The 24,934-nt window shown below is 53.2% G+C and overlaps 10 protein-coding genes across 10 annotated transcripts; 5 read left to right on the top strand and 5 right to left on the bottom strand.

Annotated features, from left to right (window-relative positions):
- J4E90_001807 (uncharacterized protein) lies at positions 1-966 on the bottom strand (the record flags this gene model as incomplete). The annotated part of the gene is made up of 2 exons (XM_051431391.1): positions 1-465; positions 520-966. The coding sequence occupies 2 exons, from the start codon at positions 964-966 to the stop codon at positions 1-3; spliced, it is 912 nt and encodes a 303-aa protein (XP_051294525.1).
- A 333-nt stretch (positions 967-1,299) lies between these two features.
- J4E90_001806 (uncharacterized protein) lies at positions 1,300-2,955 on the bottom strand (the record flags this gene model as incomplete). Its single annotated transcript, XM_051431390.1, has 5 exons — positions 1,300-1,567; positions 1,619-1,750; positions 1,799-2,445; positions 2,497-2,819; positions 2,871-2,955. The coding sequence occupies 5 exons, from the start codon at positions 2,953-2,955 to the stop codon at positions 1,300-1,302; spliced, it is 1,455 nt and encodes a 484-aa protein (XP_051294524.1).
- A 3,617-nt stretch (positions 2,956-6,572) lies between these two features.
- Positions 6,573-8,288, top strand: J4E90_001805 (uncharacterized protein; the record flags this gene model as incomplete). The annotated part of the gene is made up of 2 exons (XM_051431389.1): positions 6,573-7,777; positions 7,838-8,288. 2 exons carry the CDS (start codon positions 6,573-6,575, stop codon positions 8,286-8,288), a joined length of 1,656 nt encoding a protein of 551 aa, XP_051294523.1.
- Positions 8,289-12,210: 3,922 nt separating this feature from the next.
- J4E90_001804 (uncharacterized protein) lies at positions 12,211-13,767 on the top strand (the record flags this gene model as incomplete). Its single annotated transcript, XM_051431388.1, has 2 exons — positions 12,211-12,673; positions 12,725-13,767. The coding sequence occupies 2 exons, from the start codon at positions 12,211-12,213 to the stop codon at positions 13,765-13,767; spliced, it is 1,506 nt and encodes a 501-aa protein (XP_051294522.1).
- A 710-nt stretch (positions 13,768-14,477) lies between these two features.
- Positions 14,478-15,831, top strand: J4E90_001803 (uncharacterized protein; the record flags this gene model as incomplete). Its single annotated transcript, XM_051431387.1, has 3 exons — positions 14,478-14,561; positions 14,620-15,515; positions 15,567-15,831. 3 exons carry the CDS (start codon positions 14,478-14,480, stop codon positions 15,829-15,831), a joined length of 1,245 nt encoding a protein of 414 aa, XP_051294521.1.
- A 457-nt stretch (positions 15,832-16,288) lies between these two features.
- Positions 16,289-17,360, top strand: RPS3 (40S ribosomal protein S3; the record flags this gene model as incomplete). Its single annotated transcript, XM_051431386.1, has 4 exons — positions 16,289-16,311; positions 16,372-16,397; positions 16,558-16,976; positions 17,028-17,360. The coding sequence occupies 4 exons, from the start codon at positions 16,289-16,291 to the stop codon at positions 17,358-17,360; spliced, it is 801 nt and encodes a 266-aa protein (XP_051294520.1).
- Positions 17,361-17,863: 503 nt separating this feature from the next.
- J4E90_001801 (uncharacterized protein) lies at positions 17,864-18,992 on the bottom strand (the record flags this gene model as incomplete). The annotated part of the gene is made up of 2 exons (XM_051431385.1): positions 17,864-18,625; positions 18,690-18,992. 2 exons carry the CDS (start codon positions 18,990-18,992, stop codon positions 17,864-17,866), a joined length of 1,065 nt encoding a protein of 354 aa, XP_051294519.1.
- A 648-nt stretch (positions 18,993-19,640) lies between these two features.
- Positions 19,641-20,682, bottom strand: J4E90_001800 (uncharacterized protein; the record flags this gene model as incomplete). The annotated part of the gene is made up of 2 exons (XM_051431384.1): positions 19,641-20,131; positions 20,217-20,682. 2 exons carry the CDS (start codon positions 20,680-20,682, stop codon positions 19,641-19,643), a joined length of 957 nt encoding a protein of 318 aa, XP_051294518.1.
- A 1,525-nt stretch (positions 20,683-22,207) lies between these two features.
- Positions 22,208-23,236, bottom strand: J4E90_001799 (uncharacterized protein; the record flags this gene model as incomplete). Its single annotated transcript, XM_051431383.1, has 3 exons — positions 22,208-22,357; positions 22,412-22,764; positions 22,819-23,236. 3 exons carry the CDS (start codon positions 23,234-23,236, stop codon positions 22,208-22,210), a joined length of 921 nt encoding a protein of 306 aa, XP_051294517.1.
- A 315-nt stretch (positions 23,237-23,551) lies between these two features.
- Positions 23,552-24,134, top strand: J4E90_001798 (uncharacterized protein; the record flags this gene model as incomplete). The annotated part of the gene is made up of 3 exons (XM_051431382.1): positions 23,552-23,677; positions 23,729-23,958; positions 24,011-24,134. 3 exons carry the CDS (start codon positions 23,552-23,554, stop codon positions 24,132-24,134), a joined length of 480 nt encoding a protein of 159 aa, XP_051294516.1.
- Positions 24,135-24,934: the final 800 nt, after the last annotated feature.

Below are 24,934 nucleotides of genomic sequence, written 5' to 3'. Positions count from 1 at the left end.
TTAAGTCGCCCAAGGATGACCTCCTTTCCCAAACTTCGCATCACAGAAAGCCAACTTCGTCAACCTCTTTTCCAAAATCTCTTCCTTGTGCATCTCCATCTCCTCGTAATCCCAGTTCACACTCACCATGCTGCCTCGTAACCATTCTGCTCTTTCTGTAGAGAGGAAAAGTGTCAAGCCTCCTGTTAGCATGGGATCGTCAAGGGCAAAGTCTAGATACTGCTTCGGCGGCATGTCTGTTGCAACGAGGCCGGGGAAGAGGCTGAATGTGCGGATGCCAGGCTGCTCATGATGAAGGAACTCCATGAACTTAGTTTGCGCGAGTTTACTGGGGATGTAGGAAGAGAAGTCGGGGTACATGTCGCCCAATGTTCCTGTCGAGACCGAAATCACGGTGCCCTTGCCGTCCGGCGCTTGGGCGAGGAAGCGGTGCACGTTCAGATGCACGGCCTTGACGTTCACTTCCTAAGCAGGTGTCAGTGACTATGAAGGGGCTTCTAGGAAAGAGAGGGGTCTCACAAAATCCTGCCACCATTTTCCTGGCTCACACTTGCCAATCATAGCTTGCGTCAAGGATCCGGCGTTATTGACGAGGACATCGATTCGGCCGACGGCTTCTGCTGCCCTCTTCCACAACGTCGAAACGTCTTCTTCCTTCGTGATATCGATGGACCCAGATGAATGTACCATCGTCTTATCTTGACCTATGGCGTCCAACTTCTCAACAACCTCTCGTAGTTTCTCTTCGTTCCTTCCGGTTATTACGATGGCCTTAGCACCAGCGGTTACCCATGCTTCAGCAATCGCTCGACCAATGCCACCTGTCGCCCCAGTGATTAGGACGGTCTTGCCCGCAGCTGAAAGGGCACGGTTGCTAGGTTCCAGGATAGGGTTGTTTTTGCGGTAGACTTTGCTCGTGAGTTGGACGGGCCAAGTTATCGCATCGTAGTCTGGTTGGTCAGTCATTGTTTTGGTAACCGATATAAGGAGTATGGTCTAATTATAAGTCGTTACTTGGGGAGTATAGTACTCGTTGTACAGTAGTTTTGGTATCTATAACATGACGCGACTGCGGGAAATCTGTGCGCGTCTTGTGCCGTACCCACAATATGCGGCACGCGATACGTACCTTCCGAAGCGGGATGCCGATGCCGACGCACGATCGCGGCGCGGACAACAGTAGCTAGTAGAAAGCGCACGTCGCATATCCTGCGGATACGGGAACAGGATGCCGGACCATATAGACACAATCATCGCGTGGGTGTAATTGATGACATAATAGGTATCTCAGATTCGCAGTTACTGTGTTTGTCCAAGACCCCAAGAAGGATCCAGTATATCAGCGTTGAACCAATCCAGAGAAGGTTGCGACTGAAACAGCTGCCACATCATATCGTCATTCCACGAAGATGGCATGATACCAGCAGTGTTGTCACTCCCGCTATTGTTCAAGATGCCAGAACCGTTCCCGAAAGCTGCCGACATGGGATAGGTCGCCAACGGTCCAGTCGAGTCTCCGCTCGGGTGCGGTGTCTGTCCATGGGTACCAGAACCCTGCACCAGGGGCCTGCAGAGACCCAGCAGCGTGGCACACAGCCGATGTAGTCGATGTACATACTTGTTCTCTGTAACGAGTGCAGAAAGACCATCGGTGACATCTTGGAGGAGCTGGAAATCTTGCGCGCTGGATGTGCCGACGACGTTGCAAAAGACGACGAAGAAGGGGCAGAGCGGATAAGAAAGCATACTCCTGGTAGTCGTCAGTAACTGTGTAGACATCAAATTTAGTCGCACTTACCAGGCGAGGTAAGGATCATAGCCTTCGATGAAGTGATCCAAAGATCTTCCGAGCTCCTCTATGTCCTTTGCACACTCGAGTGCTTTCCGAGCGCTTTGTAGGCATTCTTCTCGTTCCAAGGGATTTGTCGTGACGGTGGGACTGAGGCGGTGGACCGACGTCAGGGTAGAAAAGTATCTGAACTCCATGCTTTTCCAGTGTATGAGAGCATCCGTTCTGCTATCCAAGAGATGCAGTTGCCGTTCCTTCTCCATGAGCTCGTAGATGTCCTTCATCTTTGTCCGTAGTTGCGCAACCTCATCGTTGAGTATAGTAGGCGATGGCTTCGTGTCCAATGTCAGATCCAGGATCTTGTCGAGTACGGGAAGCATTTCTAGAATGCTCATAGGGCTGGCTGGATCGGCTCGTAACAAGTACGAGGCTTTGACCGGAAGTTGAGGAAGAGATCTTGGTCGCAGCAGCAAAAGGCTCATGATACTGTCAAGAAATGCGCATTGGCCGACAAGTGCATAGATCTCGCTTTCGGAGTCATTTTCAGGCATTGGCTTATCAATATGGTGATATCCCAGAGCTACAATAGTGCGCGATGCATGTGCCGTGAGTTCCCAACAACTCACTGGGTTACCCATAATTTGCATCATGATGGCCTGCATCTATTAGTAAATCATCTCGGAGTAACACAGCTACCATAGACGTACCCCAGTGATCAAGGCCTGAGCAAGTAGTAGGGATGGCGCGGTTAGGAAACTAATGCGGTCCAGAGCAGTAAGCGCTGCTGTCAGATGATTGAACTCCATTTGCTGGATGTGCGTTTGGACGGCTGCACTTTTGGGGCCTTGTAGCTGATTTGCGTATAGTACAACAGCGCCTTGAAAGTGCACAATGACCTTGTACAGATTAAGGGTCTTCTCGTCCGCGTTGCCTTCCATTAAAGCGAGCGCGATCTTCTCAAACGCCTTTGGTGGTACATGATCGACAGTGTGGTAGCGAACGGCAGCGTTGCCTCGGTCTTTGGATTCAGCTAGCAGTATCATCAGTTCTGTGTCAAGATTGTCCAAGCATATCGACTTACTGCCAAGGATAATGTTGAAGATCTCGCGCTTGGATATTTCAGTGGAAACATGCATCGACTCGTCAAAAGTACTTCGATCAGTCATGGTCGGCGTTGGGGTATTTGATAGCTGGTCAACGAACGACATGGCGGTCTCGAGGACAGAACGCTGATGACCGGACAGCAGTCCATTGGTAGAGAGCTCTTTGCTAATATGTACACGAGCTTCATGTGCTGTCTGGGGACTGTTATCAACATCCGAAGCTGCCACCGGGGCCGGCACGTCTAGCGAGCTTGTTGTTCTCTGCCTCTTTGTCGGTCGGTCTGACGATGCTTCAATGGTCGGTACAGCGAAACTGTTTGTACACTCCTGCTCCTGCGCCAGGCTTGGGCTTCGGTGAACACTCTGGACCGAGTGCTCTAGACTCGACAGCCGCTCCACGAGAGCTTTTATTTTTTCGTCCCTGCATCATCATCAGAGCTGGAACGAAAGGTGCCAATCGAGAAAAAGAACTCCTGTTCTGCATCTGTCACAAGCACGAGACATGGGCAGTTGCTTACGTCCGAACTTTAGGCTTAGGAACGCGCTTGTGTCTGTTGCGCAAGCACTCCGCCTTGGCTGCCACACAGTTTGCACATGGCTCTTTGCGATCACATTTCACCTGCGAGCTGTCAACGCTTCAGTCGCAATGCAGGTAGTGGCCCGATTGGGTCGGCGACTCACCTTCCGGGAATGGCATAAGTCGCACGCGGGGACGCCTCCATGAGCAATCCAATTCTCTTCCGGCATTTTGTAATCCTGAGAGTAGTGGAGAACGCGACAAAGTAAGTAGTCCCCGACTCTAGGCTCGCTGCTGGAGGAGGACCGGCTTGATGCTCGGATATCTTGGCAGATTCAGACGGGGAATGATCCGTCCGAAGCTCCGACGTCATCTGCCCGACGTGCCCGGGACTGCCTTGTCCATGGCAAACTCCGAGGGCAGTGAGACATCGTCAGCAAGCCCAAACCTTGCTGCACGGTTCTTGAGACGAAGGCCCAAATATGATTCTGCACCCCTACCCGTACGTAGTCCAACCGCGATCGCAGTTATGGAAATGAAAAGGACCGCTCCCTGCTGACTGCAGCTGCCGTTCTGGCCACGTGATCGCGTCAGGAATTTACGAGTGAGCACTCATATCTCCTGGGCCGCGCGTGCTCGAGCGTTGCATGTCGCGTCGTCGCGAAAGCAGAGATCGAGGCACAGGCCCGATGAGAGCCGGTGTTATAATGCGACAACCGTTCCCATCTTATTTTCAGCACGTGGGAATCCTCCAAAGGTGCGATGACTTGCAGCGATTGCACGCGTGGCAGGATCACAGAAAAGCAAACAAAATATTCGCAGAATTTCACAGCCGTTTCAGGAAGGACGCGATACACATTGCTGGCTGCCCCACGGCTACTCCCGCGAGGCTAGCCTTTCTGGGTGGAAGTGAAGGGTATTTGGTTGGATGGGGAGTTGAGGGCGTAAGTAAGACGCGATTGAGCGATGCAATGTCATCAAGCGAACACGCCGTGACGGTGCCGAAGAAGAAAAGTGGTATGGCATGTCGCTAAGAGGACGTGGGATACCGACGTTTCGCGACGTGAAAAGATATATTTCCGTGGTCGTACAGATGTCATACTTACCAAGTATCCGGTAGCAGGAGTTCTCGAAGGAGCAAACGTGCAGTCGAAGTCTGCAGTGTTTGGAAGGAACTGGTATCCATTACCCCATCGGTTCCACCGCGATGGAAGCGAAGTCATGGAATTTGATGAACATGCCGCGCTGTGTGGGACGAATCAGTCATCGTGGCAAGCATCGTCCACGTTTCGCCGAGGCCCTGCGTGTGTAACGTCTTTACGTGACGTGGGATTCGGTGGTTGAGCTGGTGCGCGGTCCTGCAGCGCGCTACTTGGAGGAGCGTGCGACGGATTAACACACCGTCTCATGTGACAGCGCGTTTGACAGAGCGCGTTCAGAACGACTATCCTGAACTCACCAACTCTTCAGGCGCTGCGCCGCTTGAGACGATTGACTGTGCCGCCTACGTTGGCGCTGGAGAGGGTCTGTCTCACGAACAAGGGGTGGCTTGTGTGGCGTGTTTTGGTCAGCGTCGACCTCAGAATTGGGTTGAGAAGATATCGACGCAACACTGTCAGACCCCTGACTCGACAAAACGGGCTCCCCCATTACCACGCCGCTGCCTACATGCATCAATGGACATTCAGAGGATGCGGATGAGGCTGGTGCTCGAGTACCAATGGAGCAGGCGCGCCTTGCCACATCGAAGGCCCCGTGCAGAAGGAACGACCGGCATTGGATCGGGTGCGAATGTTGATGCATGCCGTGAAGCCTGAGTGCCGGGTAGGTGACGGGCATGCATGTGAAATGGCGATCGTTCGCTGCAGCAACAGAAGGCCGTCGGCGGTGTAGAAGCAGCAGAGAACACGGCGGACGTACAGGCTTCTTGGGCTGTGTGGCATTGAGTGATTTTGCCACAATCGGGCCACTATCTCTGTCCTCAGCGCGCTGGCAAAAAGAAGGCGGTTCCAAAGTTGTTCTGCGTTGATGCGACGGGAAGCCAATCAGATAAGCGAACCCCAGGCTGCGTGGGGTGTATCAGGAAGTCGCGATAAGGGACAGACCACCATGGATCCTTCCCTCGCTCTCGGGCGCCTACGAAGCGTCTGGTACGGGTGACGACCATGTCTATCCAACCTTGGAAACCTTTGACGACGCTGCATGTGGACCAGCGTCTTCCAGAACCGGCATCCTCACTGCGGAATCGGGGCGCTGCTCCGCGTCTGCTATGACGAAGAAGTGTTACAAATGGCCTCAGGCCGTCAGGCTCGGCTCGTGTGGGGTTTGGCTCACCGTCCAGAGGCAGGGCATGGCACGTCTTGTGGGCGGTGGAGACAGGCGCATATCAGATGAATGCCGTGGCCGCGATAAAGCGTCGCACAGGGGCGCCGTGTCGAGAAGCCACCCGGTGTGCTGCAGGGCATTGCGGCTGCAGCAGCGCAGGCACGCAATGAGAGGGCACATGGGGCCTGCGGCGACTCCAGGCGGTCTCGAGGCTCCCACGCCCGCCGTGTCATTGGCGCGTTTTCTGGCAGAGGGCGTGAGTCTTATCTCTTACTCCTGGCTCGGCGGCCACCACACACCCCAAACTCCAGCTTCCAACCGCACCCACAACCAGCCCAGCACTGTCCCCGCCCAGCACAGGGCTGGCCATCCCCGGCGCGGGAGCTAGTTCCAATGCCAAAAACAAAGAGTACCTGCACATCCCAGCGCCCCAAAACCTGACCAGCACCCACTGCGCTCCTACGCTCTCTACCGCTGCTCCAACCCTCCCTCTCACCCACGGGTGCACAGGTCTGCCATCCTTTTGATTGTGCCACCTTCCACTCGGATGCTCCCGCGTGCACCGCCTGTCCGGCTCTGAATGTACGTAGTCCATGATTGCTTATCTTGTGCGCCAGCCCCATACATACCCGGGCGACATGCCTGTGCCTGTATATTACGAGCCTCGCCCCAGCTAACCGTTGTGCCTCAGGCTCTTGGCTTCGTCTCCCCTGCGTGCGATACCGTAGACACAGTCGCTCCTTCCGTACACCCAGAGACCCTCTCTGCCGGCCTTCCATGAGCCGCCCATTACCCATACAGCAACCACGCTACGACCACCACCTCAGGTCGACTCCTGATGTTCCATAGCAACATCCAGGCCCCCGTCCATCCGACTGGAAACCCCGCGCCTGGCGACGAACCTCAGCTCCCCCGCGGAGAATGCGGCTTCATCCTCCCACCGTCTGAGGGGCGGGGCGCCCGCCAGCGCTGCCCCTGCCGTAGCTTCTATCCCGACTCCATCATACGCTCCCGCTGTGGGTGCGGACACCAGGCGTGGAACCATGAGGCCCAGCCCATCTCGACTGTGTCAACCGAGGCATACATACAGGCAGTAGAGCAGATGAAGCGGCTGAAGCAGGAGGTCAAGCGCTTCGAGACGCTGGAGCAAGACTTGAAGCAGGAGCTGTTCAGGGAGCGCCTTGCTCGAGAAGAGCTGGTGCGGACCAACCATGCAGTACAGGCGCGCATGTACCACAACATGCAACTTCTCAAGTTGTCTATTGATGACCGAGTCGAGGCTGTGGTGGATAGGACAACAGAGCTCAGCGATCAGATCAAGGTGCAGGGCGAGCGGCTCACCATGGTAGACGAGTTCAGCATGGATTTGGAGAACAGAGTCGACCGGGTGGAGCAGTTCAGTGGCATGTCGCGAGACGTCACGCCTGCTGCCTCGACGCCAAAAACGCGTCTGTCAACACCAAAGGCCTCGCCTGCGCCGCCAATGCCACTGTTGATGCAGTCAAATCACACCCTTGGTCAACTTCCGATTCGAACTGATAAGAAGTACCCCCTTTCGTGGAGCGTACGTGTCGTCTTCGTCCCACGCAAATCGCAGAGGTTCGCGTACGACCCGGACAGCAACGGCTACCGACGATGTGCTTCGCGCAAGCTGCTGCAAACCCTCGAATTCCCCAGTCCGGATAGCTCCTGTTTCGCGAATGGCATCGAAACTGCCTTCAAGGGCGTGTTCCGTGGCAGACCGTGGATGCCAATGACCGGTCATCGCCCAGCCGACGAGCCCTATGGCCGCATGGCGCTGACGCTCTTACCACCTGATCTCGTTCACCGTGGTGTATGGGATTATCCTTTCCTGGAGGACCACTGCATCGCGCATGACAAAATGCAAGGAGATCTCCTGTACATCACCCTGCAGTATGAAGATGTCACCTGGAACGAAATTCGATTCTTGCCTCCCGTGACCGGCATCGACGAGACCTGTTGGGAACACGACGAGGAGCTGGACGGCACTGCCAAATACAAGAGCTTGGACTCTGAGATTATGTACGACTACCAGGATCCTCCTCCTACTTATTCATCTCGAACTCACTCGATGGCGACTAGGGCGCCTTCGGGGCTGGACGTCCTCGCCAACTCCGCTGCCATGCTGAGTCCGATCGAGCGCGCTCAGACAGCATCATCGGTCCGTTCTTCTAGGCTGAGCCCTCTGAGCCCTCTGCAGCGTGCGCCAACCCAGTCGTCAAGCCATTCCAGTCATCCGCGTTTCTCCTCCGAGCGCAGTAGCCTTCGCAGCTTCGACACGGAAACCACAGATGATGAGCATCGCGACAAGAAGCCCAAGCTGCGGTCGAAGCAGAGCATGCCCAACGTCAATGGCAACGGTCATGCGCAGCAGCCAATGTACGTCTCGGGTCGCTCCAAGCGTAAGATGCCGGTCAGGGAGAAGGGACCCAAGGAGCCTCTGCATTTCAATGTCGCTGGTGTCGCCAAGGGCGGGCTTAACTTCCTGCACCCTCGCTCCTCGAAGGGAAAGGAAGTAGCCCATAACCCGTAAGACAACAATGTCTGGTCTCTCTTTTCCTTATGTATAAAGTTTCTCATCTGCACTCGGTAGAGGCGTTCACGAGTAAAAGCCTCACTTTGTTTACAGGATACCCACTGGCGTTGTATATTATGGTTGGATGTACCATTCCAATTGCGTTTCTTCTCTGTTCTCCTCAGATCTGTCGTTGCGTCTTATGCAGTCATCATGCACGAGACGTATTCCGGAGCTTCAGCAGACACATTTCCTTATTCGAATATAGACGACTTGGAAGACAATATGTCCGCTTGAACCAAGAGCCTGCAATGTACTCATAGCTCGCGCGATGAAGATGACGATATTCTGGTACACTCACCGTGCGAACCCTTGGAAAGTCTTCACCCAATCAGTGATCTAACGACAGACGTTCTTGCGCTATCAGGATGATCTACAAACAAGACACGGCCCGTGTGAAGCTGCCGCATCCAGGAAGCTGTCGTGCGCTCATGTTGGAAGAGGCTTGGTTGTGGGTCCTCCGATAACGTATCGTGCTACCCTGCTCTGATAACCGCCCGCATAACCCCATTCCGAATTCAACAGCCAAGGCGGCGCAGCGGAATTGATATGAAGCAACAAGTCTTGGTTAGTGATTTGCCCAGCCATCATACCCCGATTCTGTGGAAGATTGAATTGAAGATTGTTGACCACGGTATAACGTTTTTCCATACCAAGACACCTGCGAGTGATTGACAGGAAGAATAACTTTGGAACATCAGAGCCAAATGTCACGTGCGATCTGATAGACGTAGACTGTGCGGCTGAGATGTTGGGGGCGACTAACCCCGCCATCCTGACAATGTGGTGAAGGAATACCAACAAGCCAGCCTCATACAATCCAAGAGAACTCGAAGCCGTTCCTATTCAGGCTGACAAGATGGGCCTCAAGCCGAAAAACACTCGTCGGTCGATTTGGGCCCTCCCCCAAGCGGCAACAACCATCGCATCCGCTTGGACCCCCGTCGTGGACTCCGCCACTGCTGTGCTTCCTGCAAGCGTCCCAAAAATCGTATTGCACGAATGCACTGTGTGTAAAAACCTGGTCGTGACAAGCAATGGCCTGGATATGAGCTTTCACGCAATGAATGCCGCTTCACGCTCGGGCTGCCAATCATGTTCACTAGTGGCTTGTGTCCTGCGAGAGTACGAACTGAACCTCACAACGGACGACAATGTTCATCTCTTTGTTGAAGGAGATGGTACGCTCAAACTTCGATTTGACAGTTCCAGTCACGAGGATACAACGGAAGAGATTGATCTTTTCATCTTCGAAAGTAAGTCGTTATATTTCGAAAGCAGGTCAATCGTTACTAAACATAACAGACAGTACCTGCCCGTGGCCGTCTATAAGACCGAGACGACTAGAGCCCGCGAACTCTAATGCAACATTGTCCGCGGATCAAATAACGAACTGGCTGGAGAGTTGTAGTACTAATCATGCCAACATGACCTGTGGCCACGCATCGACTCCAAAACCGCTTCCAACGCGGCTACCACACATAAGTAAACACCAGAAACTTCAACTGTACACGACGTCTTCGAACGAGCGAGGTTGTTATGTCTGTCTCAGTCACTGCTGGGGAGGTTCGGTCGCTTTGCAGACGACCCGCAAGACGGAACTGCAGTTTCACGACAACATCGAATGGCATTCCTTGCCTCGTACCTTCAAGGATGCTGTCGATCTCACCTGGCGTCTTGGGCTGGAATATCTGTGGATAGATTCATTGTGCATATTGCAAGACGATCTCGATGACTGGCGACATGAAGGCAGCAAGATGGCTTCCATCTATTCGAACAGTTTCGTCACGCTTGCCGCAACGAAGTCCGCTAACTGCAATGGCGGCTTCTATACGGATCCTGATACTAATACGACTGATGCGAGACGTAAGATACGCCACAAGGGCATGGAAGCCTTTGCTCTGCATAGTCAAAGGTCACTGCAGCATCGAACATTCGGCGACGCAAAGCTTCCACTACTCACTCGGGCTTGGGCATTCCAGGAGCGTCTGCTGTCTCCAAGAGTAGTACACTTCGCCGAAGAAGAGCTGTTTTGGGAGTGCATCGGAAAAGGGTCGTGCGAATGTGGCGTGAGCAGCTCGCAATCATGGTATGGTCTTAGCAAAAGTAGACTCACTGGGTTTCTTTCGATGGAATTTCCACAGACGCCTACATCAAGCCAGACAGTCGGTTTGATGGCCAAAAAGTGGTACGAAATCGTGAGCTATTACTCAACGCTCAACCTCACGTTTCAGACTGATACTTTACCCGCACTGCAGGGGATTGCTAAGCAAATGCAACTCATGCGAAGCGGTTCTTATGTTGCTGGCTTGTGGGAAGACACTATCGTGGATGATCTGCAATGGTTCCACAAAACTGACGGTCCAAAAGCTCGCGCGCACCAATCGCCTAGCTGGTCGTGGATTTCACAGACAGGAAGCGTAAAGTGGGTACATGACTTTGGAATCACCAACAAGAGCATGGTCCACGTCACTTCAATCACTGTTACACCAAAGGGTCTGGATCCGACTGGAGAAGTTCGCGCAGGATACCTAATCATCTCTGGCAGACGCGTGAAAGCTCACCTTGAAATCACAGACGAGACGCCTCCCAAGGTTCTTCTGAGCAAGGTATTACAAGATGATGGCACGAGTATGCAATACACTCCTCCATCTCAAATATGGGCATGGCGGACCGAGAGAAGAATGTCGTTGTATACTGATATCACGATTAAGGAGGCGATGCAAGTGGAGCTCTTTGAGTTAACTCTAGCTCTAACCACCCCCAAAAACTTCGGCGAAGACTCAAGATCAAGAACCACCTTCCTTTGTCTTCGCTCGGTCGAACGTAATGTTGCTAGTAATGGATGTCCTGGCGAGGAAGATATCCCTACTTTTGAAAGAATTGGTCTTGGGCATTTCTTCTTTCGTGAAGAAGCAGATACGTATTTTCGGTACAAACCTAGCACTATTAGGCTGATCTGAGTCTTGTTGTCTTTGCCGTTTGCGAAGATTGCACACCTCGAAATCTGGTAGGTTTGCGGCAGCCAGGTGTAAAGAAACATGCGCGCACCGGATAAGTCCTACATCTTACAAGATTATTGAGGTTGCAAGTAACTTCCAAGTACGCTATGCCATCAACCATGATACGGGAAACATAGCCGCTTGTACTCAAATAGAAGTGGAGAGGACAGACCATAACTAATTGCGGGAAACAACCCCAAATTCCACTCCACCACCGCTAGCAGCAGACGACAGGACAACGAAATGATTACCCGACGTCGCGATAATCGTACATGTACGGCAAAGCTGAATACGAGAGGCACACCGATATATTATCGCAGGTTTGATGTCAGTTGCAGTGTTCGCGGATCCTTCCGATACCGCAGGGTGACGGGCCTTTTCTTATCATGCCGTATCTGGTATCTCGGATGAACCCCTCCACTCCTCCATGCCGATCCCTCCATACAGGCATCGCTGCCGAACCACTCAAACCCCGGGCGTATGCCCCGACACGAGGCGAAATAATGGGTATTGGTCAGAAAGAGCAGGGAGTTTATCAAGAGGACCATGCGCGACGTGAGATAGACAGCGGAGAAATGTTACCTTGCACTCGCTACCACCGTGCGACGCCTGGATAAACGGCTGCGTCAGCGCTTGGCCTCAGGCTGCATGTAACTCCACGGGATGGGTGCATTTCTTGCAGATTTTATAATCGGAGAAGCTAGCTTGCGGTGATCGTACTTAAGCCTGTGGACGCAGTTGGTTCGTTCGACATTGAGTCGCATTGCACCTTCCTTCACGACAGCCTAAGAAGCGCAGCTCGGTCGCGTCGCTCCAAGCTAGGACTTGGTCAAGCATCAAGGATATCTCAACACTTCCTCGACTCTCGGCCTGTCAGGATGTCGACGAACAAAGACCCAGAACTCGCGAAGGACGGCCTTGAAGTTACGGCATCCCTCTCCTCCTCCAAAGATGCCAACGCGCCCGTCCCAGTCGAAGGCACGACCGAACACCTACCCACATACGAGCACGAGAAGGCTTTGACATGGAAGTTCGACCTACGGATACTGCCCATGTTGGCAGTCATGTACCTCTTCAACGCGCTCGACAAGGGTAACTTGGGCAACGCAAAGACGGACAACATGGACAAGGACCTTGGCTTTGTTGGAAACCAGTACAACATCATGCTGAGTATCTTCTACGTACCGTACGTTATCTTTGCGCCGCCGATTGGTATGCTGGGAAAGAAGTACGGACCGCATCGCGTGCTGCCGATCATGATGTTTTGTTTCGGTAGCGCAACGCTGCTTGCTTCAAGTGTGCAGAACTGGAGTGGAATGATGGCTTTGAGATGGTTCTTGGGTGAGTACATGGATTGAGACCTCGAAAGGTTACATGACTGACAGTATACAGGTATGGCTGAGTCCGCCTTCTTCCCGCTTGTCATCTACTACTTGACTACCTTCTACCGCCGAGGCGAGCTTGCAAGGCGACTCGCACTGTTCTACGCTGCCTCCAACATCGCGAACGCATTCTCAGGCCTTCTCGCCTTTGGCGTATTCCAGATCGAATCGAAGCTCGACTCGTGGCGCTATCTGTTCATCATTGAGGGAGCGCTTACAGTCTGCTTCTCATTCTTCGCCTATTGGTACCTCCCCAAGAACGCATTTGAAGCCAAATTCCTCAACGAATCGGAAAAGCAGCTTGCGTTTACCCGTATCCAGATTGACTCGTCATCGGTTGTTGACCAGAAGTTTGATCTGAAAGACGCGCTTGGGATCTTCAAGGAGACCTCGACCTACGGTTTCCTCGCTATTGAGGTCTGCCTGGGTGTACCGCTACAGTCTGTATCGTTGTTCCTGCCCCAGATTGTAGCGCGACTTGGCTACGACAAGATCAAGACGAACCTCTACACCGTTGCGCCCAACATTGTCGGAGCTGTCGTGCTTCTCATCCTGGCCTTTGCCTCCGACCACACACGTCTCCGCTTCCCTTTCATCGCCCTCGGCTTCTTGCTGACGTTCATCGGCTTCATCATCTACGCCACCATCGACGTGGAGCACTCCCTTACCGTCGCATACTTCGCCTGCTTCATGATGACTTGGGGAACATCCGCACCTTCTGTCCTCCTCTCAACATGGTACAACAACAACGTTGCCGACGAGAACCGACGTGTTACCCTTACTTCCGTTGGTGTGCCGCTGGCGAACTTGATGGGTGTGGTCAGCTCCAACATCTTCAGGCCGCAGGATGCGCCCGAGTACATCCCCGCGCTGGCCACCACTGCGGCTTTTGGCGCGACTGGATGTGTGTGTGCCGCGCTGCTAGGTGCTTATATGGTCGTAGACAACAAGAGGAGGAACGCGAAGCAGGGCGTCAACCACACTGCTAGGGATGTATCGACTGAGAAGCTCAGGGATGGACCTAAGAACCCAGAGTTCAGGTGGTTCTTGTAGGGTGGGCATGAAGTTGAGGCTGCTCAAAAAGTGTCTTTCTTTTGGATTGAACACGTCGACTTTATCATTTTTGCAACAAACGCGTGCCTTTGGATAGATCTAGATACCCTTTGAATCCATGTTTGCGTCTTCAAAAAGGAACACACGCGAGCCGCGCATTGATCCGATAGCGGGAAAGCTCCTCCAGCACGGGCGTGACCGACATGGTCACGCGTCACCATCATCCAAACCAGTGTGAGACAGGTTGGGAGGATCAACGCGGACTCGAACAGGTCTGGAGCCTCCTTTGCCGTTAGGTCAGCTACTTTGCATATTTTCATCTTGATTCAGGCTCCATAGTGTACGATGGTTTCCATGAATGAGGTGGATGCAAGAAGGAAGGCGAGTTGCAGCACAAGACGCAGCTGCAAGGGTGTTTCCGTCCAGGGATCGTCGAGAACGCGGCCAGCGTTAGCGCCATCTCTTATCGCCGAGGCAGCTGCTACATCACCCGTCACATAGCCTCACGCGCCTCACTCGACAGTCATCACGGGTCGCAGCTCAGAGCTGCCTAGTACCTTGCTGTCGCTGCATCTATCTATACTCTGTTCTGCCTTCATCTCTTCTGAGGTTCATCTGGACACTGGACACTTCTTTGTCCATAGCCCATCACTTGCGACACCGCGTCCGATAAGCGTCGCTGAACTCCGGGAGCTCGACTCATCACTACCATGGCGGTCAAAGCTGCAGTGCCATTCCTGGTGGCCATGATGCTGCTGACAGGTGTGTGTAATACACTGTTAACCAAGTACCAAGTATGTAAACCTTCCCATGCAGCCGACTCGAAGTCTGGTACTGACCGCGCGCGACCAGGACATGCAATGCGTCGACAACTGCGACTCTCCCTCGCCGAAATACCGCCAGCACTTCGAACAGCCCGTCCTTCAGACCCTACAGATGTTTGTGGGTGAAATGGGCTGCTGGCTCGTCATCGGCCTATTCACCCTCTACCAGCGGTACGCGAGCGCGAAGGCAGGCTACGAGGCCATCCCGGACAACGATGGCGCTGCTACACCAGGTTCAGATGATAGCGAGACCGGCGCTGTTGCCAACCCGCTGAAGCCTGCGCATCCCGATGATGAGGGCAGGATACCACTCGAGGGACGAAGCATCTTCTTGTTGGCGCTCCCAGCATGCTGCGACATTGCCGGAACAACGCTCATGAACGTTGGTCTGCTGTTCGTCGCAGCCAGTATCTACCAGATGACTAGAGGTGCTCTGGTGCTTTTCGTCGGTCTGTTCAGCGTCTGGTTCCTCAAGCGTCATCTGGGACTGTACAAGTGGTTTTCGCTCTTTGTTGTCGTTACTGGTGTAGCGGTTGTTGGACTCGCAGGCGCCATCACCAAAGACGACAAAGCATCGCCCGGGCACCAATCCATTCACGATGATACCACTGGCTCCGTTGGTGCGCAAGCTGCTACTACTCAAGCTGCCATGACCATCATCGGTGTACTGCTCATTGCTGGTGCGCAGATCTTCACCGCGACGCAGTTCGTGCTCGAAGAGAGGATTATGGAAAAGTACGCCATGGAGCCGATCAAGGTTGTCGGCTGGGAAGGTGTGTTCGGCTTTTTGGTTACGCTCATTGGCATGATCATCCTACACTTCGCAATTGGAACTGGATACTTCAACGCGAGAGAGGGATTGTACCAGATGACGCACTACCGCGCTATCGCAGTATCGTCGGTGTTGATTATGATCAGCATTGGGTATGTCTTCCAACCTCTTCCCTCACTCTATCTCTCACTGACCCGCCACAGTGGCTTCAACTTCTTCGGTCTATCCGTCACTCGCACCGTCTCTGCCACTTCGCGCTCGACCATCGATACTTGCCGCACCCTTTTCATCTGGATTGTGTCGCTTGGCCTTGGCTGGGAAACTTTCAAGTGGCTCCAGGTTGCAGGTTTCGCTTTGTTGGTATACGGCACGTTCTTGTTCAACGACCTCATTCGCCCACCGCTAAAGGCGTGTGTTGAGAGGAAGGCTGAGCCTCTGCTACCTGAGGGTCCGATCGAGCATCTCTAGCCTGTGGAGAGGAATGGAAGCAAGGAGGTTGAGGAATACTGTATATATCGTGCATGAGATTGGCGTTGATTGGCGCATGGTAAGCTCTTCTACGTGGGCATCGAATATTATCTTTTGCATCAGGCCTACATGAATTACGTGCGTTGACATTCATTAATCGTGAGACCCCGAAAGCGCCTCCTCGTGCGAGGGAGATACTGGAGAAAACTCTTCACTTGATCTGATAATGAATGTGAAAGAAAAGACAGTGTAGACTCCTAAGGTCTCTACTTCTGCTGTTCTTGGTAGGGAGGGGCTGTCTAATCATGGTCGGTGATGGAGGTGGTCCGAGCGCCGGTCCACACCACTCGCTTAATATTGTGATTCCCAAGTCCATCAACTACGACTTCAACAACGGCTCGACCTTTCTGAACACCCACGCCCGGAGTTCAGATACGCCCTTCCAAAGTTCGACAAAATGGCCACCACTCAAACCACCATGTGAGTTTATCCGGACGCCTCTGTGACGCGCAATCGGGAATGAGTACTGACGGCCTGCAGCTCCAAGAGGAGAAAGTTCGTAGCTGGTACGATATACCCTTCCCACACGCAGTAGACGGAGAATAGAAGGAGATGGCGATCATTGGTGTTGCTGCATGGCAAAGAGCCTGCGAAGCCTAGGATGTGGAATGCGAGGATCGCGGGACATTGCGCACACAGAACGGTCGCTAACATGACCCCTCACAGACGGTGTTTTCTACGCCGAGCTGAACGAGTTCTTCCAGCGCGAGCTGGCCGAGGAGGGCTACTCCGGCGTCGAGGTCCGCGTCACCCCCACCGTCACCGACATCATCATCCGCGCCACACACACCCAGGAGGTTCTCGGAGAGCAGGGTCGCCGCATCCGTGAGCTCACCTCGCTCATCCAGAAGCGCTTCAAGTTCCCCGAGAACTCCGTTTCCCTGTACGCCGCCAAGGTCCAGAACCGTGGTCTCTCCGCCGTCGCCCAGTGCGAGTCCCTCCGATACAAGCTTCTCAATGGTTTGGCCGTCCGAAGGGCTTGCTACGGTGTGCTGAGGTTCATCATGGAGTCTGGCGCCAAGGGTTGCGAGGTCGTCGTTTCCGGAAAGCTCAGGGCCGCCCGTGCCAAGAGCATGAAGTTCACCGTACGTACACACACGTTGGACGCTTCGCAATGACATACTGACGTTATCTAGGACGGTTTCATGATCCACTCCGGTCAGCCTGCCAAGGACTTCATCGACCACGCCACCCGCCACGTCCTGCTCCGCCAGGGTGTGCTCGGTATCAAGGTTAAGATCATGCGCGGCTCCGACCCCGAAGGCAAGGCCGGCCCATCCAAGACTCTCCCCGACTCCGTTACCATCATCGAGCCCAAGGAGGAGCAGCCCGTTGTCCAGCCCATGTCGCAAGACTACGGTGCCAAGGCCATCGCTGCTCAGCAAGCAGCGGAGCAGGCCAGGCAGGCCGAGCAGGGCGAGGGCGAGGCCCAGCCAGCTGGTGGTGAGGGCTACTCTGAGGAGCAGTAGGTTGATACTTTGCTGCGGGCGCAATGAGGTTACGAAAAGGCATTTAGCGGAAGGATATGATGCCATGACGAACCCTGACACATCTTCCTTTGCACATTCGGAATGGACTGGGCTGCTTTTTTGACACGGGAGGGAAAGGAGTCTGCACTGCTTTACTGCTATGTACTCAAATGAAACCACCCAAACATCAAAGATGGCTCTGACCATGAGTATGTTCTGATCGACGTCACTGCTGTCTCCAGTACATCTTCTGACTTTACGTATTGCCCATTCATATTGATTCAAAGGTGGGCTGATGTCATAGAACGTGCATGTGGGGGCTGTCACAATGTCCCACACGTGGTGTCTTTGGAATTCTAACGTACGCAACATTTACAGCTTCGCACCTCATACAAGAAAAAAAGCTGAATAAGTCTAGAGCCTACATTAACTTTAGGTCACCTACTTTGCATGTTTTTATCTTGATGTAGGCTCCACAGTGTTCGGGAGAACGGCGATATTGCTCATATGCTGGCGAACACAGCCAAGCTACTCATGACCTTACCGTCGTCACCAACCATCAGATTCCACCCACAGCTGCTGCCCAGCCCAGGGTTCGCGATCCAAGCCGGCTCCCAGTAAAATAGCCCAGTACCCTTGCCATTAGGCACAGCAGCCACACGCTTCGCAACTTCTTTCATCCACTGCGTCTGTCCATCCACACTAATCGGAATACTCTTCACATCCGCAGGGAAAGCATTTGACGGGTTTGGGCAGTAACTCGGCCAATTGGTCTCCACAACCATAACCTCCTTGCCATACTTCTTCGCCATGTTGTTCAAACTGGTACTGAGCGCAGACAGCGTAGCAGCGCTGTTGTAAAACGGATAGTAAGACACGCCCTGAACATCGTAGTCTGCAGCCGATAGCCCGCCGCCCGAGCCCAACACGGTGTCGTACCACCACTGCTGCGTATCCCATTTCCAGCCATTGTCCAGATGAATCATGATCTTGGGCTTGGGGCTCATGGACGATTCCTTGATGGCTTTGGATGCGGATTTGAGCAGGGCAGCGACATTCTTCGGTCCATCGGTGCCGGAGAGCTGGCCGATGGGAAAAAGGAGTCCGGGTGTGATTTCATTGCCAATACTGACGAGGTTGAGGGCGATGCCGTTGGTAGCGAAGGTGTTGAGCACGTTCTTCGTGTAGTCGTAGACTTGCTTGATGAGGGCTTCGCGGTTTAGCGATTTCCACGCTGCGGGCACGACTTGTTTGCCTGGGTCCGCCTGCAGAGGTAGAGGCACGAAGTCAGTATTTGTTTCACATGCACTTCGTACAGTCAGAACTTACCCAGTTGTCGCTGTAGTGGAAGTCGAGGTAGATGCCTAGGCCGGCTGCTTTGGCGCGCTTCGCGAGCTTAATGTTGTAGTCGAGGTTGTAGTTTCCGTCGGATGGGTTCACCCAGATTCGTTGGCGCACGGTGTTTACGCCGCTGTTCTTTAGGATGGTCTCGAGGGGCTGGACGGTACCAGCGGCGTTCTTGTACTTTTTACCGGCCGCTTCTTCGATCAGGAGGGAGGACCAGTCTGCGCCTTTGTAGGGGAGCGCTGCGAGTGCCGTGCTGGCGAGGAGGAGGAGGGCTGTGAACCGCATCGTGAGAGTGATCGATACTGAGATAGATGCCCCTTACCTTTCCAAGGATACAGCAGCTATATACCAGAGAACATCCCGTAACCTGCTACTGATCAACGGCGTTTTAGAAGTACGGACAAACCTCTACATGTGGCAACGCATCCCCTCCTCCAATTTGCACCGTTAGCTGCACGCATCTGAACGTGACACCAGAACACTAAACAAAATGCATGAACAATAGTACTTCCTCCAATAACACCCGGTGCCACTATACAAAGCGCAGTTTCGAAACATATGGACTGCCGAAGCGAGCTTTGCCGTGTGGGGAAGTTGGCCGGGGTAATGACAAAAGCCCCGGAGGAAATCTAGCCTAGGATGCCGCGGAACACGTGGGAGCGGGCGGAGGAACGAGTTCCGGAACAAGTAGCTTATGAGTGCCTTGCTAGGCTCGTAGTGTTGGGCAAAGGTTTTGGGAATGGTGTTTTTGTCTGGGTGAGTTTGTTCATATTGAAAGTGGCACGACTGTGACAAGGATCCTGGAAGAAGTGCGCAAATGGTCTGTGAGTGAAACAGACTGAAGACGTGCAGGAGAGAAAGCATCGGGGCAGTTGTGGGCATTATTTATACAGCAAACCTACAGGATATGGTGACAAAGGCGCGATTTCTGCTTTACTGGTCGAAGTTCTTGATCTCAGGCATCATGCCGAGACCCTTTCCTTCCTGTTTTGTGGTGCCTTCGCCTTCGATGACGCCTCCCGCTTTGCGCTCGTTGACGTGCTTCCGGAGCAGGCTGAGGATCTCGCTGCCCTTCCACCTGCTAGGCACAGGCCTGTACGCGGGCTTGAAAGTGCCCACAGTCTGCGCCCACTCGCCCTCTCCAGGTTGTCTCTTGCGCTCGTCCTTCTCGGGCAGCTTCGTCTGTGCCGTCGCGTCCATGCCCTGTGCATTGGGGTTGGACATAGCAGCGCCACCACCCTCAGCTGTCTCGTGAGACGTAGGTGTGGGTTCTTGAGTCGCCCAGTAGTAGATATCCCAGTCGTTCTCGTCGAGGAAGGTGTCGTATTGCTGCATCAGGGAGGGAGACATGGTGCTTAGGTGGGCATCGGCGAAGGTGCTGAGGAGGAGATCACTTTCTAGGGTTCCCCTCTTGCGGCTCTGATCTGATTGTGCGTTAGTCATGTTTCGTCGCGGTCACCAAATCGTGTAATTCATGGGGAATATGGAACGGGCAGTGTATGAACGGACATAATAACCTCGCACGCATGGTGTTCGCGTCCTCGCCAGTCCTGCGGATAGGTTCGACCTTGAACTTGGCGCCCTCCATCTCGCCAACACCCAGTTCGCTGTTCGCTCCGCTGACGTCCTGGTCCTTGCTGCCCTGTGTACCGCCTGTCATGCGCTCAGTGTTCTCGGGCACAGAATCCTTGGGTGTGAATTTGGCGTCGGCGTTGGTGATCAGCTCGGGCGGGGCTGCGTCATTGCCAATCGAAGGCATCTCATTGGCAATGGTAGATGTGGTGTTGGTCAGGTGAGGGTTCAGAGGTCTCTCGATCTGGTATTTGCGGTACGTCTCGGAGGTGTCGTTTGTGCGCTTGTTGAGAGCTTCAAACTCATTGCTACGGATGGTGGAGATGCTGAATGTGCGGCATTGGGTGCGCGGGAGGGAGAAGAGAGCGCGCGACGAGCGAGCAACTAGTCTTGAGGACGCCATGGTGCAGAGAGTCTGTCGTGAGGCTTCAATTGGTCTTTGGACAGATTGTAGAAGGTGGTGTTGCCGAGGGTCGTAGAAAACGTCACCGGGCCAAAGCTCGCTCGAGGATTACTAAGACGAAAATGAACCCTGTGATCGCCTCGTGAAGTCTATTACTCCTACACATCACCCAATAGCATCGGTCATTCAACGCGCAAATCCCGCGACATAACCGATACCATCAAAGGCGACCACACGTCCGTAAAATTATCGCACCCTCACGGGTGATGGACATTCGCAGCAACGGTCTAGCGGTATTGGCCGCGCATCGCATTCACTCCCACGCTAGGACCGCTTTGGATGAACGTCTGCCTCAGTGCCTTCTTAGTCCTTGTTTAGGTGCTATAAGCCAGTACGTAGTTGCCAATACGGGAGCCTAAACAACCGTGCAGTTACGACCAGCCAAATGTATCCGTCAATGTACTCCTCAGTATTACTGCAACTCTTACGCTCCTCAACCACCCTTAGTATGAGACTGGTCACCATTGCGTTGCTTGTTTTCTTCACAAATGACCAACCCAACTATCAACTCTAATCTCAAGTTCCTGAACAAGGATAAGCAAAACGACGATACTATGGAGCAAGCAGACATCAAAGCCCAGCAGATTCGGTGCTCCAGTCTCGTCACATTACCGGTCGAGGCAATGCCCAAAACTACCACTTCACGCCCCCCTCTCCTCGCTCTACCGGACGAGATCAAGTTGATGGTACTGTCCGAATATTTACCTTACAACAAGTTCTTTGTTCGCCCGGATTTCGAGGGACACCAGCTTCATACCTTCGATTTCGCGAAACAAGTCTTGCCACTCTTGATGGCCATTCCAAAACTGAAGTATCTGGTTTACGACGTGTTGTTGAAACAGAATAAGATCCTGATAACGACCTCTCCTCGTGGTGGCATACCATACCCTCCGGGGTGGATAAACGCGCTAATTCCGCGACTATGCGTGCGCATACACATGACTGAGAATGGTATACGATTTCTACCAGCTAGCGATGGGGAGGCTTGGGTTCAAGAAGCTCGTCGATATCGATATCAGACTTACGGCCGCAAGGATGAAAGTCATCTTGACGGAGCCTACACTCCTAACACGTCGGTCCAGCGAGCCTCTAGTACCGCATGTCGCAGTGGTCTTAAAGAATATGGAGTCTATCGTATTCCCTTTCAAGACCATCTCAGTATCTTGCGCATATGCTGATAACGTAGGCTACAGAGATAGCTGGAGAGATTTGTCGGGTCGAGCAAGCATACTAGGTGAATTCGCAAACAGACTACTGAGCAAGATCGGCCTAAACGAGGGAAGAACAACCGAGGATATTTCGGAGAGGTATAGCTGCTATAGGAACAAAGATGGCTCCATACTGAAAGGTGACGAAGACGCGGTGTGGCCTTATGAGCCGGCTTGCGAGTTGTTCAAGTACACTCACGTTTTACGAATGACAATCAAGTAGGACACTGGCTTGTGGAACAAGCCCGCAAGAGCTCTCAAGATCGTGCCTGGGGCAGTGTGTAACCGCCCAGATCATTGAAAAACTTGCCGCCTCTCGCCATAATGTCAGAAATCTCTTTTCCTAACCAATCTTTCGTTGATGTAGTTCTTGGCTCTTCGATCTCTCTGACCAAGCTGCCTGCAACCTGTGACTGGATCAGCACTACTTCTTCGCTACATGTCGAGTCATCTTAACTCACCATCATACTATGACCCTGTCTTGCAGGATCCACGCTTGTAGACACGATGGCATTAGCGACGTCCTCGGTTGTGTTCGCAGGTAGACCACTCTCTTTCCACTTCTCTGAGTAACCCGAGGTAATATGCGTAGGGGTAAAGAAGGGTGCAACGACATTGACTCGGACGCCTAGCTGTCGGGCAACGGACTGTGATGCTCGTGATAAGCCCACTACGCCATGCTTAGAAGAAATGTATGAAACTACTCCAGTCCCGCCAAAGTATCCGGACGTTGAGGCGATGAGTACAATAGAGCCTCGTACACCGTCCAAGTCCGGTGGGTTTGACTTCATGGAGTACATGGCCATCCTGACAGCTACATGATGTCAGAGATAGACCAGGAGAGTACTAGTGAGTCAACGCAGCTCACTGTTCATAGTGCCCTTCAGATTAATGTCGATGACCCTACCAGCTTCAGTCGCCTCCATCAATTCCCCATGTTCGTTCTCTTCGAAGTCAAAGAACCCCTTACTCTCCATCGTCCCTGCATTCGCAACGACGATATCGATTTGACCGAACGTCTTTTTCGTCTCTCGAAAGAGAGCTTGTATATCGTGCCAACTAGTGACATTGGTGGGGTGATACCGGGCCCGTGATGGCTCTGTGAGAGATGCGATGAGGGCATTGGCAGCGTCACTGGAGGAAGGAAGATCAGCTATGATGACATTGCAGCCATGGCCATGATAGGTACGGGCTGTTTTGGCGCCGATGCCGTTTGCGCCGCCTGTGATGATGACAGTCTTGGGCTTGTTGTTGAGAAGGTGATAGCACGAAGCGCTTGTATCCATGTTTGATCCAAAATTAGCATACCACCCACTCTGGTTTTCACATATTCCAGCCTTGTTTTCGCGTGTATGTGGGTGGTTCGAGAGAACAAGCTGCCCTCCGGGGAAAGACGCCTTTCTCCATGGGGCGTGGTGATGGGTGGAGGTCTACCCCGCTTTAGCGCGACGCGCCCCTCCGAAGACGCGTCGCAGTCGCGATCGGTCCTACTTGTCCGTCCCGACTATCGGAACACCCAATGACGACAGTCAGCAAACATCCCGCAAGGCGCAATATCCTTCTGCTGCTTCGACTTCCTCCCTGAGCGCACAATCAACATCATGTCAACCAGTACTATCCCGATACCCCGCGACCCAACCGATGACGAAGCTCTTGCCTTGTTCAAGGCTATAGAGGAGAAGTTTCCATCGCAGTCACTTGGAGATGACAAGTGGTATGTTCTTCTGGTATGGCATGTCTTGCATACACAGATGAGAGCAACGACTAAGCCATTGTAGCTCGCGGCGATGGTAGGCGGCGGGCAGCCGGGCTTCGCGCCTCTGCTCTACAAGGAGCTCATCAAGCGACCCGAATGCCAAACACCCGAACAGCGGCAGGCGTTGATGCGGAGGATACGAGAGACACTCTTCAAGCTCATCGTCATTGTGGGCGTGTGCAAGCCGTTGGAAGCCATCTTTGACATCGATGCCATCACGAGGCCAGAGGACAAGGATTATACATTCTCTAGGTATGAAGTCGTGCGTCGTCAGCAGGCGATTGCGGAAGCTGACAACAAGCAGAGAGGGATGGCAGTGTGACGAAGCCAACTCAAAACGTGGTGCAGCATGGCAAGGTCGCTTGTACCAGCACAACCAGGAGGGCATCGACAACGTGTTGGCATCACAAAAGGATTTCGGCATGTAGCCCCTGGCCGCTTCCTGACCCTGAGCTAATGCAGTATAGATTGGACGAGCAAGCAAATCACCTACGGCCTCTATCTATCCGATCACAGCATCCTCAACGACGTCGAGACCGAGCTGACCGTACTCAGCGGCATCATGATACAAAATCTGCCGAGAGAGACAGCCTGGCATTTGCGCGGGACAAGGCGCATCGGCGTCAGTAAGGAGGACGTGGAGACAATCCAGCAATGTGTAAGACAGCAGTCAGCCTACGTCTCGTAACGTGCACTGACCAGGCATAGATCGAGCTTGTCGCCAGCTTCTGTGGCTTGCGGCTACACAGGGTGCCAAGGGTCGCTGACATTGAGCATGAAGTTTGAGCGATACCTGGGATTATCAGAAGATGCTATTCTGGTAGGATATGTGCTCTGCTGACATACATGAGCAAACTTCGTGTTATGGTATAAGATATGCTCATTGACCTTGATTTACAACCAGATTCAAAACTCCCATATGCCGACAATGACACAGCAAGATGAAGACCAAATAACACCAGCAACAGTGTCTCCATCGTTTAGGCAATGGTCACTCCTTCCCGAGGAGCTAAAGCTTCATGTCTTATGCTTTATCGTTGGTAACGTTCCTGAAAGGCCCGTGCCAGACAGTAACTATTCACTCATCTTCCGCAAACATATGGGACCTCTCTATGAGGTGCTGAATAAGGAACTGTACCGGCTGGCTCGTACCGCATACTACAACAACAATGTCTTCGAAATCTGTATCGAGGAGAAACCGTCCTCTTCGTCCCAACGAGTCACCTTT

Source organism: Alternaria incomplexa (assembly GCF_024043165.1).
Source record: "Alternaria incomplexa strain BMP 0042 chromosome Unknown scaffold_2, whole genome shotgun sequence".
NCBI lineage: Eukaryota > Fungi > Ascomycota > Dothideomycetes > Pleosporales > Pleosporaceae > Alternaria > Alternaria incomplexa.
This window is presented reverse-complemented; position numbering and strand designations above follow the sequence as displayed.